Source organism: Ictalurus furcatus, chromosome 19 (genome assembly GCF_023375685.1).
Source record: "Ictalurus furcatus strain D&B chromosome 19, Billie_1.0, whole genome shotgun sequence".
In the NCBI taxonomy this organism is placed as follows: Eukaryota; Metazoa; Chordata; class Actinopteri; order Siluriformes; family Ictaluridae; genus Ictalurus; species Ictalurus furcatus.
The window spans coordinates 23054630-23067860 of NC_071273.1; the positions used below are offsets into that span (position 1 = coordinate 23054630).

A 13231-nucleotide genomic window follows, 5' to 3' on the forward strand; every position below is an offset into this window, starting at 1 on the left:
GGACTCCACCGATCTACAGTCAGACAGATTGTGTAGAAATGGAGGAAATTTAAGACCATTGTTCCCCTCCTCAGGAGTGGAGACCAACACAGATCACTCCAAGAGCAAGACGTGTAATAGTCCACGAGGTCACAAAGGAACTCAGGGTAACTTCTAAGCAACTAAAGGAACTCTCTCACATTGGCTAATGTTCATGAGTCTACCATCGGGAGAACACTCAACAACAATGGTGTGCATGGCAAGGAGAAAGCCACTGCTCTCCAAAAAGAACATTGCTGCTCATCTGCATTTGCTAAAGATCACGTGGACGAGCCAGAAGTCTAGTGGAAAAATGTTTTGTGGATGGATGAGACTAAAATAGAATTTTTTGGTTTAAATGAGAAGCGTTAAATTTGGAGAAAGGAAAAACACTGCATTCCAATATAAGAACCTTCTCCCATCTGTGAAACATGGTGGTGGTAGTGTCAAGGTTTGGGGCTGTTTTGCTGCATCTGGGCCGGGACGACTCACCATCATTGATGGAACAATGAATCTGAACTATATCTATATCTGAATTCTAAAGGAAACTGTCAGGATATCAGTCCGTGAACTGAATCTGAAGAGAAAGCGGGTCACGGAGCAAGATAACGATCCTAAACACACGAGTCGTTCTACCAGAGAACGCTTAAAGAAGAATAACGTTGATGTTTTGGAATGGCCGAGTCAAAGTCCTGACCTTAATCCAGTAGAAATGTTGTGGAAGGACCTGAAGCAAGCAGCTCATGTGAGGAAACCCACCAACATCCCAGAGTTGAAGCTGTTCTGTACCGGGGAACGGGATGAAACTCCTCCGAGCCGATCCGCAGGACCGATCGACAGCAGTTGTGCAAACCTGCTGCAGTTATTACTGCACGAGGGGGTCACGCCATTTTAACGTGGATTGCCTTCAACCAACTCGGACGTTATAGCAATAAAAAAAGTACACATCCGTAACCTTGTATTCATATTAAAATCCACAAGATGCAGGATTTAAGATGAACGTCCCCTCGTCCCGTCCCCCCCATCTTCAAACAGTTTCACAAAATGAATACACAATGCACTGCTGAATGCTTGCTCTTAAATGCCACAGCAGTGACTAACTGATATAAATGAATTCTAGAGAGAGCTCTCACCAGCACACTGAGGGTGGGAGTGTGAAAGAGAAGCACTGCAGCACACAGCCTGCTCGTGGGTGTCATCAGGCCCGGTGCAGGCTGGGAATCTGGCTTCCTCCTGCAGGGGTCAGAGAGAATAAAGTGAGACATGGTTTATTTTTGCGTTGGTTTGTCAATAGTTTATGCTGCGTGTCATGCCTGTGACTACATCAGAGGTTCCTATAGACATTCTTCCGGGTTTTTTTTTTTTTTAATACGCCAGATTCAAGTACAGAGAGACTTCCTGGGTTAGGCATTATTTAAGGAACACATCGTATATGTACTTTATGGTAGGTTCTTCTCGAAGAAGGTCAACGCTAGACTTGGTCCCCGACAAGGTTCCATTGTAGGCCCGCTGTTATTTATGAGATACCAGAAATGCATCGGTATTAATACTAGTATCGGGTACAGTGCTCGTTTACTTGTCGAAAAAAAATCTAATGATACCATGTGACACTGTGTGACACAACCCTAGTGCATATACACGGTGTGGTCAAAAGTTTGTGGACACCTGATCATCACACCTATGTGTCCTTATTGAACGTCGCATTCCAGATTTATTCCCCTTTGGCTGCTATAATGAGCTCTGCTCTTCTGGGAAGGCTTTACGCTAGATTTTGGGGCGTGGCTGTGTAGGGGATTCGTGTTCATTCAGCTACAAGAGCATTAGTGAGGTCTGGAACTGATATTAAGAATTGAGGAGGTCTGGGTTGCAGTCGGTGTTCCAGTTCATCCCAAAGGTGTTCATTGGGGTTGAGGTCAGGGCTCTGTGCCGGACGCTCGAATTCTTCCAGTCCGACCTTCATGGAGCTCGGTTTGAGCACAGGTGCATCGTCATGCTGGAACAATGTTTGGACAGCCTACAGAGATGTTCCATATAGTTGTGGGCGTGCAAAAGTTTTGACAACAGTTTGAGCAGGAACCACAATATGGGAGTGAAGGACAGGTGTCCGCATACTTTTGGCCATATAGTGTAACGCCTGTATTTCATACTGTGGCAGTTTTGCAGAATCTCTGCCCTTTTTTAATATAAAAAACTTTTACACAAAAAAAAAAAAAAAAAAAAAGGGTGTACCTGTTGCGGTTCGCAGTGATCCTCGAGTCGATCCTCATCAAGCAGAGTTTCTGAAATTTAACAATATCGACGTTAAATAATTATCTGTGCGCGCACACACACACACACAATCTCACCACCAACCCCAGTGCCATCATTGAGACGTTACAACTTGTTATGAAAGCAGAATGCCTGTCTGATGGTCGCTTCGTACGGTGATGGATGAGACCTGAACCTAGGTGTGGCCCAAGAAGACGGACAGGCCGAGGCAGAAGCACCATAGAAGGACAAAATCTGGAGCCAAAAAGCATCCCAGACTCTTCAGATTAAGCTGTCTGCCCTGTGACTCTTGGGATATAAAAGGATTAGGGAGTTTAGAGACTAAGCAGAGCTTCATTTACAGAGGCTCAACAAATAAAACGCTCGACTACCGAACAGTACAGCAGAGTATTGGATATGGACCCAAATTCAGAACTACACACACCCTTTCAAGTACCCTTGAAAGAAGGAGGAGTTGTGCAGAGGGTGTGAGGTGACTAGTAATGGACACGGAAATCTATCCAAATGGTTTTTCCAGCAAGAAACGCAAATAAACAGCTGATTTACGTTAAATTGTACATTTCAAGTTACTTTGACTCCTACTAGTATTAAAAAAAAAAAAAAGGGCAATAAAACTAGGAATAAAAGAAGAAGGTTTGGACATACAATGGTACAGCAGCTTACTGTAATGAAGTGTAAATAATTCACTGAAAAAAAAAAAATTATATTATATATATATATATATATATATATATATATATATATATATATATATATATATATATATATATGAAAAAGCCGCAACAGTAACGGCAATGTGAGGCACGAATTAAGCCAACGGTGCCAATACTTTAATCAGAATCCAAAAGTTTAATTATTTTCGTCTAACAGCATGTTGCGAAATGTTTTATTCCTCTTACACCACAGCAATTCGCTTTTTTTTTTTTTTTGGTTGGTTTAAATTTGAAATTTAATGCTTTTATCCATTTAGAGTTACATTTAACGCTGTGAAACATCTGGAGAAACAAGTTCATTCCTGTTCTCACGTACTTTATAGCAGCTATAAACAGTCAGTTCCTCGCTAGCCTCTCTTTCAAAGATAATCAGATAAAAATAAATAAATAAATAAATAAATAAATAAATAAGTTACAGTGAGACCAGGATAAACTCCTCTGTCTGAAGATGGTGGAAACTGAAGCGAACAGAAAGTGTTCAATACACATCTCCTTACGGAAAACTTGCACCAGATAAACGTTTACACAGCGGGGCGCGCGCCGTACCGGTCTCAGACTCGGGCGTTACTACAGAAACGCTAACGTATTCGATGATGGGTGATTTGCAGCAGTGCTACTCTTAGAGAAAATTACTCGACACGTTCTGACCCAGAACTCGGCAGTTAGACGTGAGATGCTGTTCTCACCGCGTGGTCCGGTGTCCGTGATGCTCTCTCGCTGAATCTCCTGGGACGTGCCGGTACCTCGGAGCTTCTCGGCCTCATCTCCAGAATCACGTGTCGTTTCTCTCGGTGTATTCGATTCCTGTTTAACGTCTTCCCCACAACTTGTCTCGTGTAAGCCCTCCAGCTTGCTCAGGTCTTCCTGTAACTCCTCGTCCTCCTCATCACCATCATCATCAGCAGCAGCAGGAGGAAGAGGTTGCTTCTCATCGTCTTCCTGTGTGTGCGTCTCGAACTCGGCGGTGTCCTCTTCAGAAGGAGAGTCGAGTAGCGGATACACCCTGTCCCACTCCGGGGATGAGTTTTCCTCCTCGTACACAACCTAAACACACACACACACACACACACACACACACACACACACACACACACACACACGCATGCATTACACTGCAACAAACTCAATCTCAAACAGCATCTTGGACAACAAAGTGTTCGAATGTATCCATGTTATCGTTTCTATAGCAACGGCTCGTCCATATGCACTTGTTTGGCAACGCATCCTCCACGTTATCTGATTTAAAAAAAGGCACGTCATCGTCGATTCTGGAGACTTTTATCTAACATTTAAGGAAGGAGTCTCCAGTGTCAGACGTAAAGCTGTAACCAAGTTTCGCGCCATCTTCAGGACAGACGAGTTTACGCATCACGGTCTTTCTACAACATGACAAGCTGGCCTTTTTTTAATTCATTTTTTTATTATTAACTTCGAGAGGGAAAATAAATAAATAAATAAATAAATAAATAAATAAATAAAGCTGCCGACAGGAGGACTGTTTATAGCCGTTACAACGGAAAGTGCAAACTTATTTCAAGGATGTTAATCAATGTTAAATGATTTATTAAAAATCGTTCATTCATTAAAATTTTTTTTTTTTTTTTTTTTTTTTTTTTTAAAAACGGAATTTGTCGGCAAGTTTAGTAGTATAAGAGGAATAAAACACTTCGGAACGTGCGGTTACGGAAAAATAGTCGACTTCGGGGTGGTAATTACGGATTGTTATTTTCCTAGAACAGCAGAACAGTTAGAAGGTTCCGGTAGTTCAGGTCGAGTAGCGTACCTGAGGCGGGTCCGTTTGACAGCTGGCGTCTCTGAGGTCCTGCTGAGCCTTCAGCTGATCCAGCTCCTCACGTAATAGCAGTTTGTGATGTTCCTGTTCCTGCAGCCTATAAGACCGACACACACACACACACACACACAGTGTAAAAACGTCTTCTTTTAGTGTTGAATTCACACACAATCATCTACTTTGCCTAATAAACGAGTACTGTTGAGTACGAACCCTGCTGATATTTAATAAAGATTTAGCCCTTGTTTCATCTCCCAGTAAAAAGCGATGCAGCGGCGCTTTAGTGCTTCTTAGATGCTGCACATCTCTCTCACCTCCTCGTCTGTACACCCTGCTCAAACAGATCAGCTTCCAAAGCTGATGCCATTCCGTGGCACTCGAGTCGAGTCTCTGCGTCGTATGGCAGCATTGCATTCTGGGACTTTGAGTTGGGAACACTTGCTCTTTTTTGCCCTGAGGAGCTCAAAGTAAATCCTGACCCTTATCAGTAATGTTTGAGGTTGGGTTTTTTCCCCTCCCTCGCCCCCCCCAGTATAAGACACCATTACAATGAGGATCACCCGACACACTAGAACCAGAATCGCTAAACACGCCACAGATATTTCGGTATAAACATATTTAATGTGTTTCAGGGTGGAGATGAACTTCACGTCATCACAGCGAGCGCAGTAACAGTCTCCCTGTGGTGTTATCTCCTCGCCCCTTCCTTCAACCGTAAACATGCCATGTATCAGATCATCACCTGCGAACTCGGACTGAACCAAGAACTGTCTTGGGGGGGTTGAGGGGGATGCAAGTCTCCAATAGAGCATGTTTAACCGAGTCAAACATCTCAATGTCACTTTTCATACAAAACAGTGATGGATTCATGATAAATCTTTACACAACAGCATGACAACTTCAGACAAAAAGTCCAATTTTTAACTAAACGTTGAGGGGAACCCCCATCACTCACCTGACGGACAGGTGCAGGATCTCGGTGCGTGACCGGCGCATGTTGCTCGCCATCTTCAGCAGCTCCTTCTCCAGCGAGTCCGTGTACTGCTTCAGCCGCTCGAGGCCGTGAGTCCACTCGCGACGCCGCTGCTCCAGCTGAACCCGCAGGCCCTGTGACCCCGAGTGACCCCGACTTCCATTAACAAAAACTCCACGCCAACAAAATTCAATAATAAATAAATAAATAAATAAATAAACGCCCTGCTGAAAACGTTCGCTTACTGCAGCTCCAGTGACTCAGAATAAAGTGAAGGAGATGGTGCTGTATGATTAGGAGCAGTGTGTGTGTGTGTGTGTGTGTGCGCGCGCATGCGTAGGCTGGCTGTGATTTGTGATGTGAAGCCGAGTTAGGAAGTTTGTGTTCAACAAAACCTTGCTGCATGAGCTACAGAGCACACTCGGCTCAGAGCAAATTCCTGAAGATGATTTCACTTGAATGGACTGGCACGTTACTTTTATAACATTTGAATTATAGCACTTTTATTCTTTTTTTTTTTTTTTTCCCCCCGCACACACATCAAATATTATAGATTTGGAAAAATATTTTGTACGATTAATTAAAAAAAACATTTTTTTTTTACAAGGATAAAAAAAAAAAGTAACCAACATTTAACTACCTTTTATTATTTTCTTTACTTTTAACGACACATGAAAAAGTACCTTTTTTCTTTTAAATCACCGTTTTTTAAACCCATTTCTTTTTCTCTCTCTTTTTTTTTTTTTAAACACACTTTATAATACATTTATATATATATTTTTTTTGCTTTTATGAAAGGATTTATTTTTAAAAATAAACATACTACAATAAACAACTAGCTTACTAGGGTTTATTAAATGGTCTTACTTCTACTGGCACATCGCTTATACATTATTTGAAATATTGTACTTTTATCTGTTAACACGCTTATATATATATATATATATATATATATATATATATATATATATATATATATATATATATATATATATATATATATATATATATATATATATTTTAATCACTTCGCATTTAACTAGCTTTTATCATTTGCCTTCCCTTTACAGGCGCATTACTTTTACATAATGATAGTCTTATAACATCAATTATACTATGGAATATATTTTCCGATACGGTGAAGTTTTACGTGAGGAGATGTTGAACAGTGAAGCACGGCGGCGGTAGCACCGACGAGTCTTACACCTCTCTCCAGTTTCCTTCATCATCACCATTGATAGAAATGAAACCTCGTTTTATACGATTCATTTTCAACACCGGCGCCTTTACATTAATGTTCTAATACCTTCCTGCATCTTATTTACCTTTTGCTAACACACCGTTTTCACACTATAATACTTATTCTTTATTTATACGTTCATCTCTTTTGACATTTTGATGATTTCCAGTGATGAGTCACCGGTTTATTTTTACTTTACATTATTTATTGTAAAGCACCTTGAGCTGCGTTTTATAAAACGCATCTATATCTTTGTTTAGCATCTATAAAAGATGCTAAACAAACCCAAATACATAAAATCAATGAATAATTGTTATTAATTAATCACAATGCTAAGACCTTCGTATTTCATTATGGTTAGAACGTTATATTTTATTAAATGATATATGATATTATACAAGCACTCCAGTAGAGCAGATATCAAACCTTAACACCTCAAAACATTAAAAACCTGACCGTTTGAAGGTGGAAGTCATGGTGGCATCCATTCCAGCACAAAAATTAAGCATGGATGATGAGAAACCCTGGTTCTAGATGAATCTGTATAGTTTACACTCCGGCTCTCTGCACTGCACCTCTTGACTCATGGGAATTTGACCATGAGCTGTGTGGGCGACTTCAGCCTGGATTGTTAACTAGTAGGAAAAAATGTGCATGTCGTTCTGCTCCAACTATGCCTCTCTCTTTCTCTCTCTCTCACACACACGAGCTCGGCAGGCAGAATTATGTAATGTCGAAAAGTGGAGAATGGTGATCTTATATAATCTTTCAAGAGTCTTGTTTCCTTCTCCTCAGCACCTTTTTAAATGAATCCTAGTTGTATACAATGCCACCATTAATGTGCTTGGTATCGTTTCTATAGTAACCGCTCATTCACAGGGACTTGTACGACAGACGCTCCACGTATAGAGATTATAAAAGAACAGGCACTTATAGTGAAGTTTATTCATCATTTCCGGAAGGAGCAGTGAAGCACGGTGTTGGTATCCGGATGCAAGGCATTAAATGTAATTAAAAATGGATACAAGTTAGGGCATGGCGTTCTTCAAAAAATAAACACATACATAATCGTAAACAAATTGCTATGGTATAAAATGAATAAAACCCTCCTGACCGAGCTGTTACAGGAAAAACCCCACTGAGTATATTCCTAAAACTACATGAGACAGCGATCTGAATGATCTTTTTAAAAATCCACGAGCCGACCCTATGCCATTCCTGCCCATGTTCACCAAGCTCCGCCCCCCAGGATCTACACTGGCCACAGATTGTGACTGACAGGAGGCGCATCCAAACACAAGCAAGCATCCTGGACTGGAAGTCAGCTTTCCAAACGGGTCTCTCAGCCATTTAATACACTTTTTTCCTGAGGTCATGGATTAAACCATTTTTTTTTTTGATTATGTTTGATACATTTTCTAGGTTATCTATACAAGTAATAAATAATTATTTTTTTTAAATCTAATATTGCACCTTTAAAGTATAGGAAATAATAAAGGCGCCATAAAGAACCCAAAGTGTTCACACCGATCAGTTTGTTCACCTGGCGTTTGGGGTCGGAGTCCTGCACTTCTTGACTCTTCATAAAGCCTGGAAATGCTTCGAGGACCTCCAGCGTGTCCTCTTCAAACTCGCGCCTCTGAATCCACACACACACACACACACACACACACACACACACAGTGTTTTCTACATTATCATCAACAATATCATCTGCATTACTAACGACCATAAATCTAATCTAGAAAGCAAGCTAGGGTGAGGTTAGCTAGCTAGAACTAGCTAGGTTAAGTGCGTTGTTATGGTAACAGTGTGCATGTTGAGTGAGCTGCTTATTTTTTTCCCCCCATCAAATAACTGCAAAAAGTGTGAAAGCCTACAGAGATAAGATAAGAGAGGAATAAATAAAAATGTCTGTAAACTTGCACGGTGCTCCCGTGTGTGTGTGTGTGTGTGTTACACAAAGCTCATTGCTTAACATTCTTCCTTCACTGATTTGTTAAACACTGACCCAAATGACACCTTTCTATTAATTCTCCCATTCTAATACGATATCGTTCTCAACGCTACCCAGGGACCGTGGACGCGCAACATAAAACGTGTAATCGTCGATGTGGTGCAGTTTTCTGTAAGGAAATAGGTTTCGTACGTATAGTAGGAACAGTGAAGCATGGTGGTGGTAGCATCACGTTCCGCGTGGCCACCGTTAAGCAAAGATAAGCTAAGCTAAACTGGGGAAATCCCTTGGTTACAGTAGCTCAATCACACACAACAGATAAGAAAATACACATTAAATTGGAATAGAATAGAAAAACGTCGAAAATAATAATAATAATAATAATAATAATAATAATAATAATTTGTACACCATGAACACCTCATTTTATTCTTTGCATGTTCTCATTATGGATTTGATGACCTGTGGAAGTTTCTGATTGTTTTTTTTTTCATAACTAAACCAACCACGATGATACTTTTCCAGAAGTTTGCTTCTCTTCTACGTTCGTTCTGTCGGGTAATGCCGTAACTCGACATGAGAAAGCTGTGTGAAAACGGCTCGGTTTGACATTACCAGTCTGTTTATCAGGATTTTAAACTCCTGAGACATCTGCTCAGGTGTGGGACCCTGCAGGAGAAGAAGAACCTCACGGTCCAGAGTCTCGTCCAGAGGCGAGGCCAAGCACATGGAGGAAAAATGCTCCGCCCCCTGCACATACGGCGTGTATTAAAAATCGTACGAAGATAGTAAGACGACAGAATTAAAATGTTCCATACATGATAACAGTATCCTGCATGCTTTTATACTGTATTCTGTGTGTTCAATAGCTGTAGCTGTGGTGTTTTAGGAGTGGATGGAGATGAAGTGTGTGTGGGAGTCGAGTGTGTGATCCACTCAAAATCAGACGGGTGATAATCTGCGTCGCTCTCTCACACACCTCGGGTGGATTCTGTTGCGCCAGGGCTAGCTCCGTCTCCAGAGAACCTGAACTCGTCTGATTCAGTCTGTACGCCACAGACAGGGACAGACCAGGACTACACACACACACACACACACACACACACACAATGTATAAGAAGAAATGTTATGCAAGAACAAGTCATTTGATGTAAGCCCTTTTCACACACGCAAGCCCAAAATTCCCAGGAATTTAATGGCATTTAAACACGAAGTAGTTTATTATGTGATTGAAATCCCAGGAAGCTGACCCTTCATACCTACATAACCCTGATCATCATCATCATCATCATGATGATGGCTCATGTGTGAACAGAAGCAGATACATTACTGGGAAAGGCGCACCGGAACGCTTTGAAAGAGCGCCGTTCGGATTTTTATAATAGTCATGCATTCAAAAGCAAAAATCTCTTTATATATTTAAGGGCACTTTGAAATCTTTGGCATAGTTTATCGTGCTTCAACGGGAACCCTGGTGTGTTCTCCTCCTCGGCGAGGTTCTTTAAGCAGGTTAGAACACAGCAAATCACATTGGTGTCCCAGAGCATCCGAGCGATGCGGACGTCTCGCTCCACTCCCAAATGAACTCACTGACTCGGCGAGACGGTGATTCGATTCTGAATCGACTCCACTGAAGGAAGTGAATCGAACGCGTCATGTCTTTTTGGGTCGCAGTGGATTTTTTTTTGTTTTGGGCTTTTGTGTAGATGCGAGCTGCTGAACAGAGCCAAATGCCATCATGGATCGTGGAGACTCGGGCCGACAAACAAAAAGAGAAAAACGCGAGACGCGACAAAATAAACGCTTTATTTATGTAACTATAGAGTGATTTTTCTGCACACTTTGTTTACCTCAATAAGGGAAAGATCTTCACGAGTACTAGAGTTTTCAGCTCTGCACACCCCTCGTTCGACATTACATTTTTTTTCCTTTGGCTTAGGTTTTGATTATTTTTTTTTTTTTTTAAGCGCAGTGTGAAACTAAACCAAACCGGAAATCAAACAAACCATAAGTTTCGATTTCTCTCTGAGTCAGACTCGACAAAAGGACTAACAGGTGTGAAAACACACCACGTTACCCGGGTAGCACGAGGACTAAACACGCGAAGCTCGCAATCCCCTAACGTTAGCTGGTTAACCAAAGTGCTACTAGCAAGCCGCTATGGTTGCTAGCTAGCCACATCTAGCATGGCCAGTTGTTTTTCCACATCTATTATTGCCATCATCAAGGCTATATTTCATATCGACTAACTGTTAGCTTTTTGTAATTGTCTTGTATCATTCACACTCTGTAAAAGACAGAAACAAAGTGTGTGTTTATATACTCTTACATGGCCACATCTGGCTGCAGCAGCTGCATCTGACTCTCCAGCTTGCTCTTCTCTGCTCTCAGCAGCTGGAAAAGATGAATCCAAATTTTAAACAATTCACTTACACCAAACGCATGCCAATGAGGTTCATGAACACACTGCGTTCGTGTGTGTGTGTGTTACTTCAGTCACTGAGGAGTACTCCATAACCGCAGCCTTCAGCTCCTCGATCTGCCTCATTTTCTGGAAGTTTAAGAGACCAAGATGAAGTAATTATATCAGAAATAGCACACATCTCATTATTTACACAAAGCAGGGATACATATGTGCGGTCTATACTCAAACACTCAGTTTATTAGGAACACCCGGTCAATCAGGCAATTATCTAAATCAGCCAATCACGTGGCAGCCGCGCAGTGCATAAAATCCTGAGGATGCACTCGCTGGAGTTTACACAGAATGGTGCGAAAAACAAAATATCATGCAGTTCTGGGGACAGAGACGGGCTTGTTGACGAGAGAGGTCAGAGGAGAACAGCCAGACTGGGTCAAGCTGACAGAAAGGCTACAGGATCACAAATAACCACTCTGTACAAGTGTGGTGAGAAGAAAAGCATCTCAACATGTAGACCCTTGAGTTAGATGGGCTACAACAGGAGAAGACTACATTGGGTTCAACTCCTGGGGCTAAACTGGACAGACTAACTAAAACAAAACAAAACAAAAAAAAACCACCAAAAACATTTATTGCACAAATCTGCTTTTTTTAGATTGATGAACCTCATAAAAAAAATAATAATAATTCACACAAACACTGGAGATGTATTGTTTACAAATAAATGAAGGACACTATATTAAAATGTTATATTTTTTTCTACAAATGAAATTAAAATTGCTGCCACTTTTAACCGAATAATAGTTTGAATTACACTAAGCTTTATATACACTGTGCATGCTAGTGGCATCTAGTGGTCAACAGAGGAACTGCAGCTATTATTCTACACTTTTTTGGATCAATTTTTTTTTATTATTTTTTTTATTGCATTTCAAACATAAAACGATTCAAGCATGTAGGGAACTATTAGATTCAAACAAAATACGGGGAAAGAGGGGCAACGGACATATCAGACCAAACATCTGGATGTCTAATGAAGAGACTAATGACTGCTAATAAGTTATACGTCTACTTCGTTTTCTTTATAAAGCCCAGTACCTTGGATCAAAAAGATTTTCAGGCTTCAATAGTCGCAGGTTAGCGATATTATGTCCTACATTCAAAATTCACTATTTTTAAGAGGTTATGGCACCAATTTATTTTTTGTACACACATGTGGCGTAAACCAATTTAGGCAGTATTTATTTATTTTAAACAGATCCACAGTTCGGGAAACAACTGGACGGGACATTCCCAAATTTTATGGAGAAAAGTACTTGATGTTAATATTACAAATATTATATCAGGTGTAGCTTCATTTTAATCGCCTGAAAGGGGTCGTGTAGGCTCTGTGAATAACTTTAAAGTGAACGAGAGCATGAACAAAAAGGTTTTTGGAAGTTAAATTGAGATTTGACCCATTAAAAGTGCTTAATCCGCGATTCCATGTGGGTCCAATAGCAAAAGACTTGCGAAACGACCAGATGTTCCACTTCTACTATCTTTTTACTACTCTACTAGCATTATAAGGGTTTTGGCTGATGTGATGGATCTAAACCAGGACATGAGCCAACAGCAGCTTTCATTTCAGGTTGTCGTTACGTATGTGTCAGGAAAAACCTGTCGGTAAGGACCGGCAGCGGACTGACCTCCTGAATTAACGTGTCCTTCTCAGTCATGGCAGCGTCGAAGGAATGAGCCTGGTCCTTGAGGTAAACACGCAGAGACGTGGGTGAGGGAAGAGTTTTAGTCTTATTGGATAAGACCGAACGAATAGATTAAGATGAAGTGTAATAACGGGGAATGTGA

The 13231-nt window shown here is 40.9% G+C and overlaps 1 protein-coding gene across 1 annotated transcript in view; it reads right to left on the bottom strand.

The window, feature by feature from the left end:
• The window catches only part of lrmp (lymphoid-restricted membrane protein), a 42542-nt gene that overhangs the window by 23961 nt on the left and 5350 nt on the right, over nucleotides 1-13231 (bottom strand). Inside the window, exons 10-20 of the mRNA XM_053650908.1 lie at nucleotides 13072-13128; nucleotides 11453-11512; nucleotides 11291-11355; nucleotides 9941-10037; nucleotides 9577-9711; nucleotides 8548-8643; nucleotides 5747-5898; nucleotides 4783-4888; nucleotides 3686-4043; nucleotides 2248-2297; nucleotides 1152-1251 (exon numbers count right to left, since the gene is read on the bottom strand). Coding sequence (XP_053506883.1) covers nucleotides 1152-1251; nucleotides 2248-2297; nucleotides 3686-4043; nucleotides 4783-4888; nucleotides 5747-5898; nucleotides 8548-8643; nucleotides 9577-9711; nucleotides 9941-10037; nucleotides 11291-11355; nucleotides 11453-11512; nucleotides 13072-13128 — 1276 coding nt within the window. The remainder of the gene's footprint in view (nucleotides 1-1151; nucleotides 1252-2247; nucleotides 2298-3685; nucleotides 4044-4782; nucleotides 4889-5746; nucleotides 5899-8547; nucleotides 8644-9576; nucleotides 9712-9940; nucleotides 10038-11290; nucleotides 11356-11452; nucleotides 11513-13071; nucleotides 13129-13231) is intronic.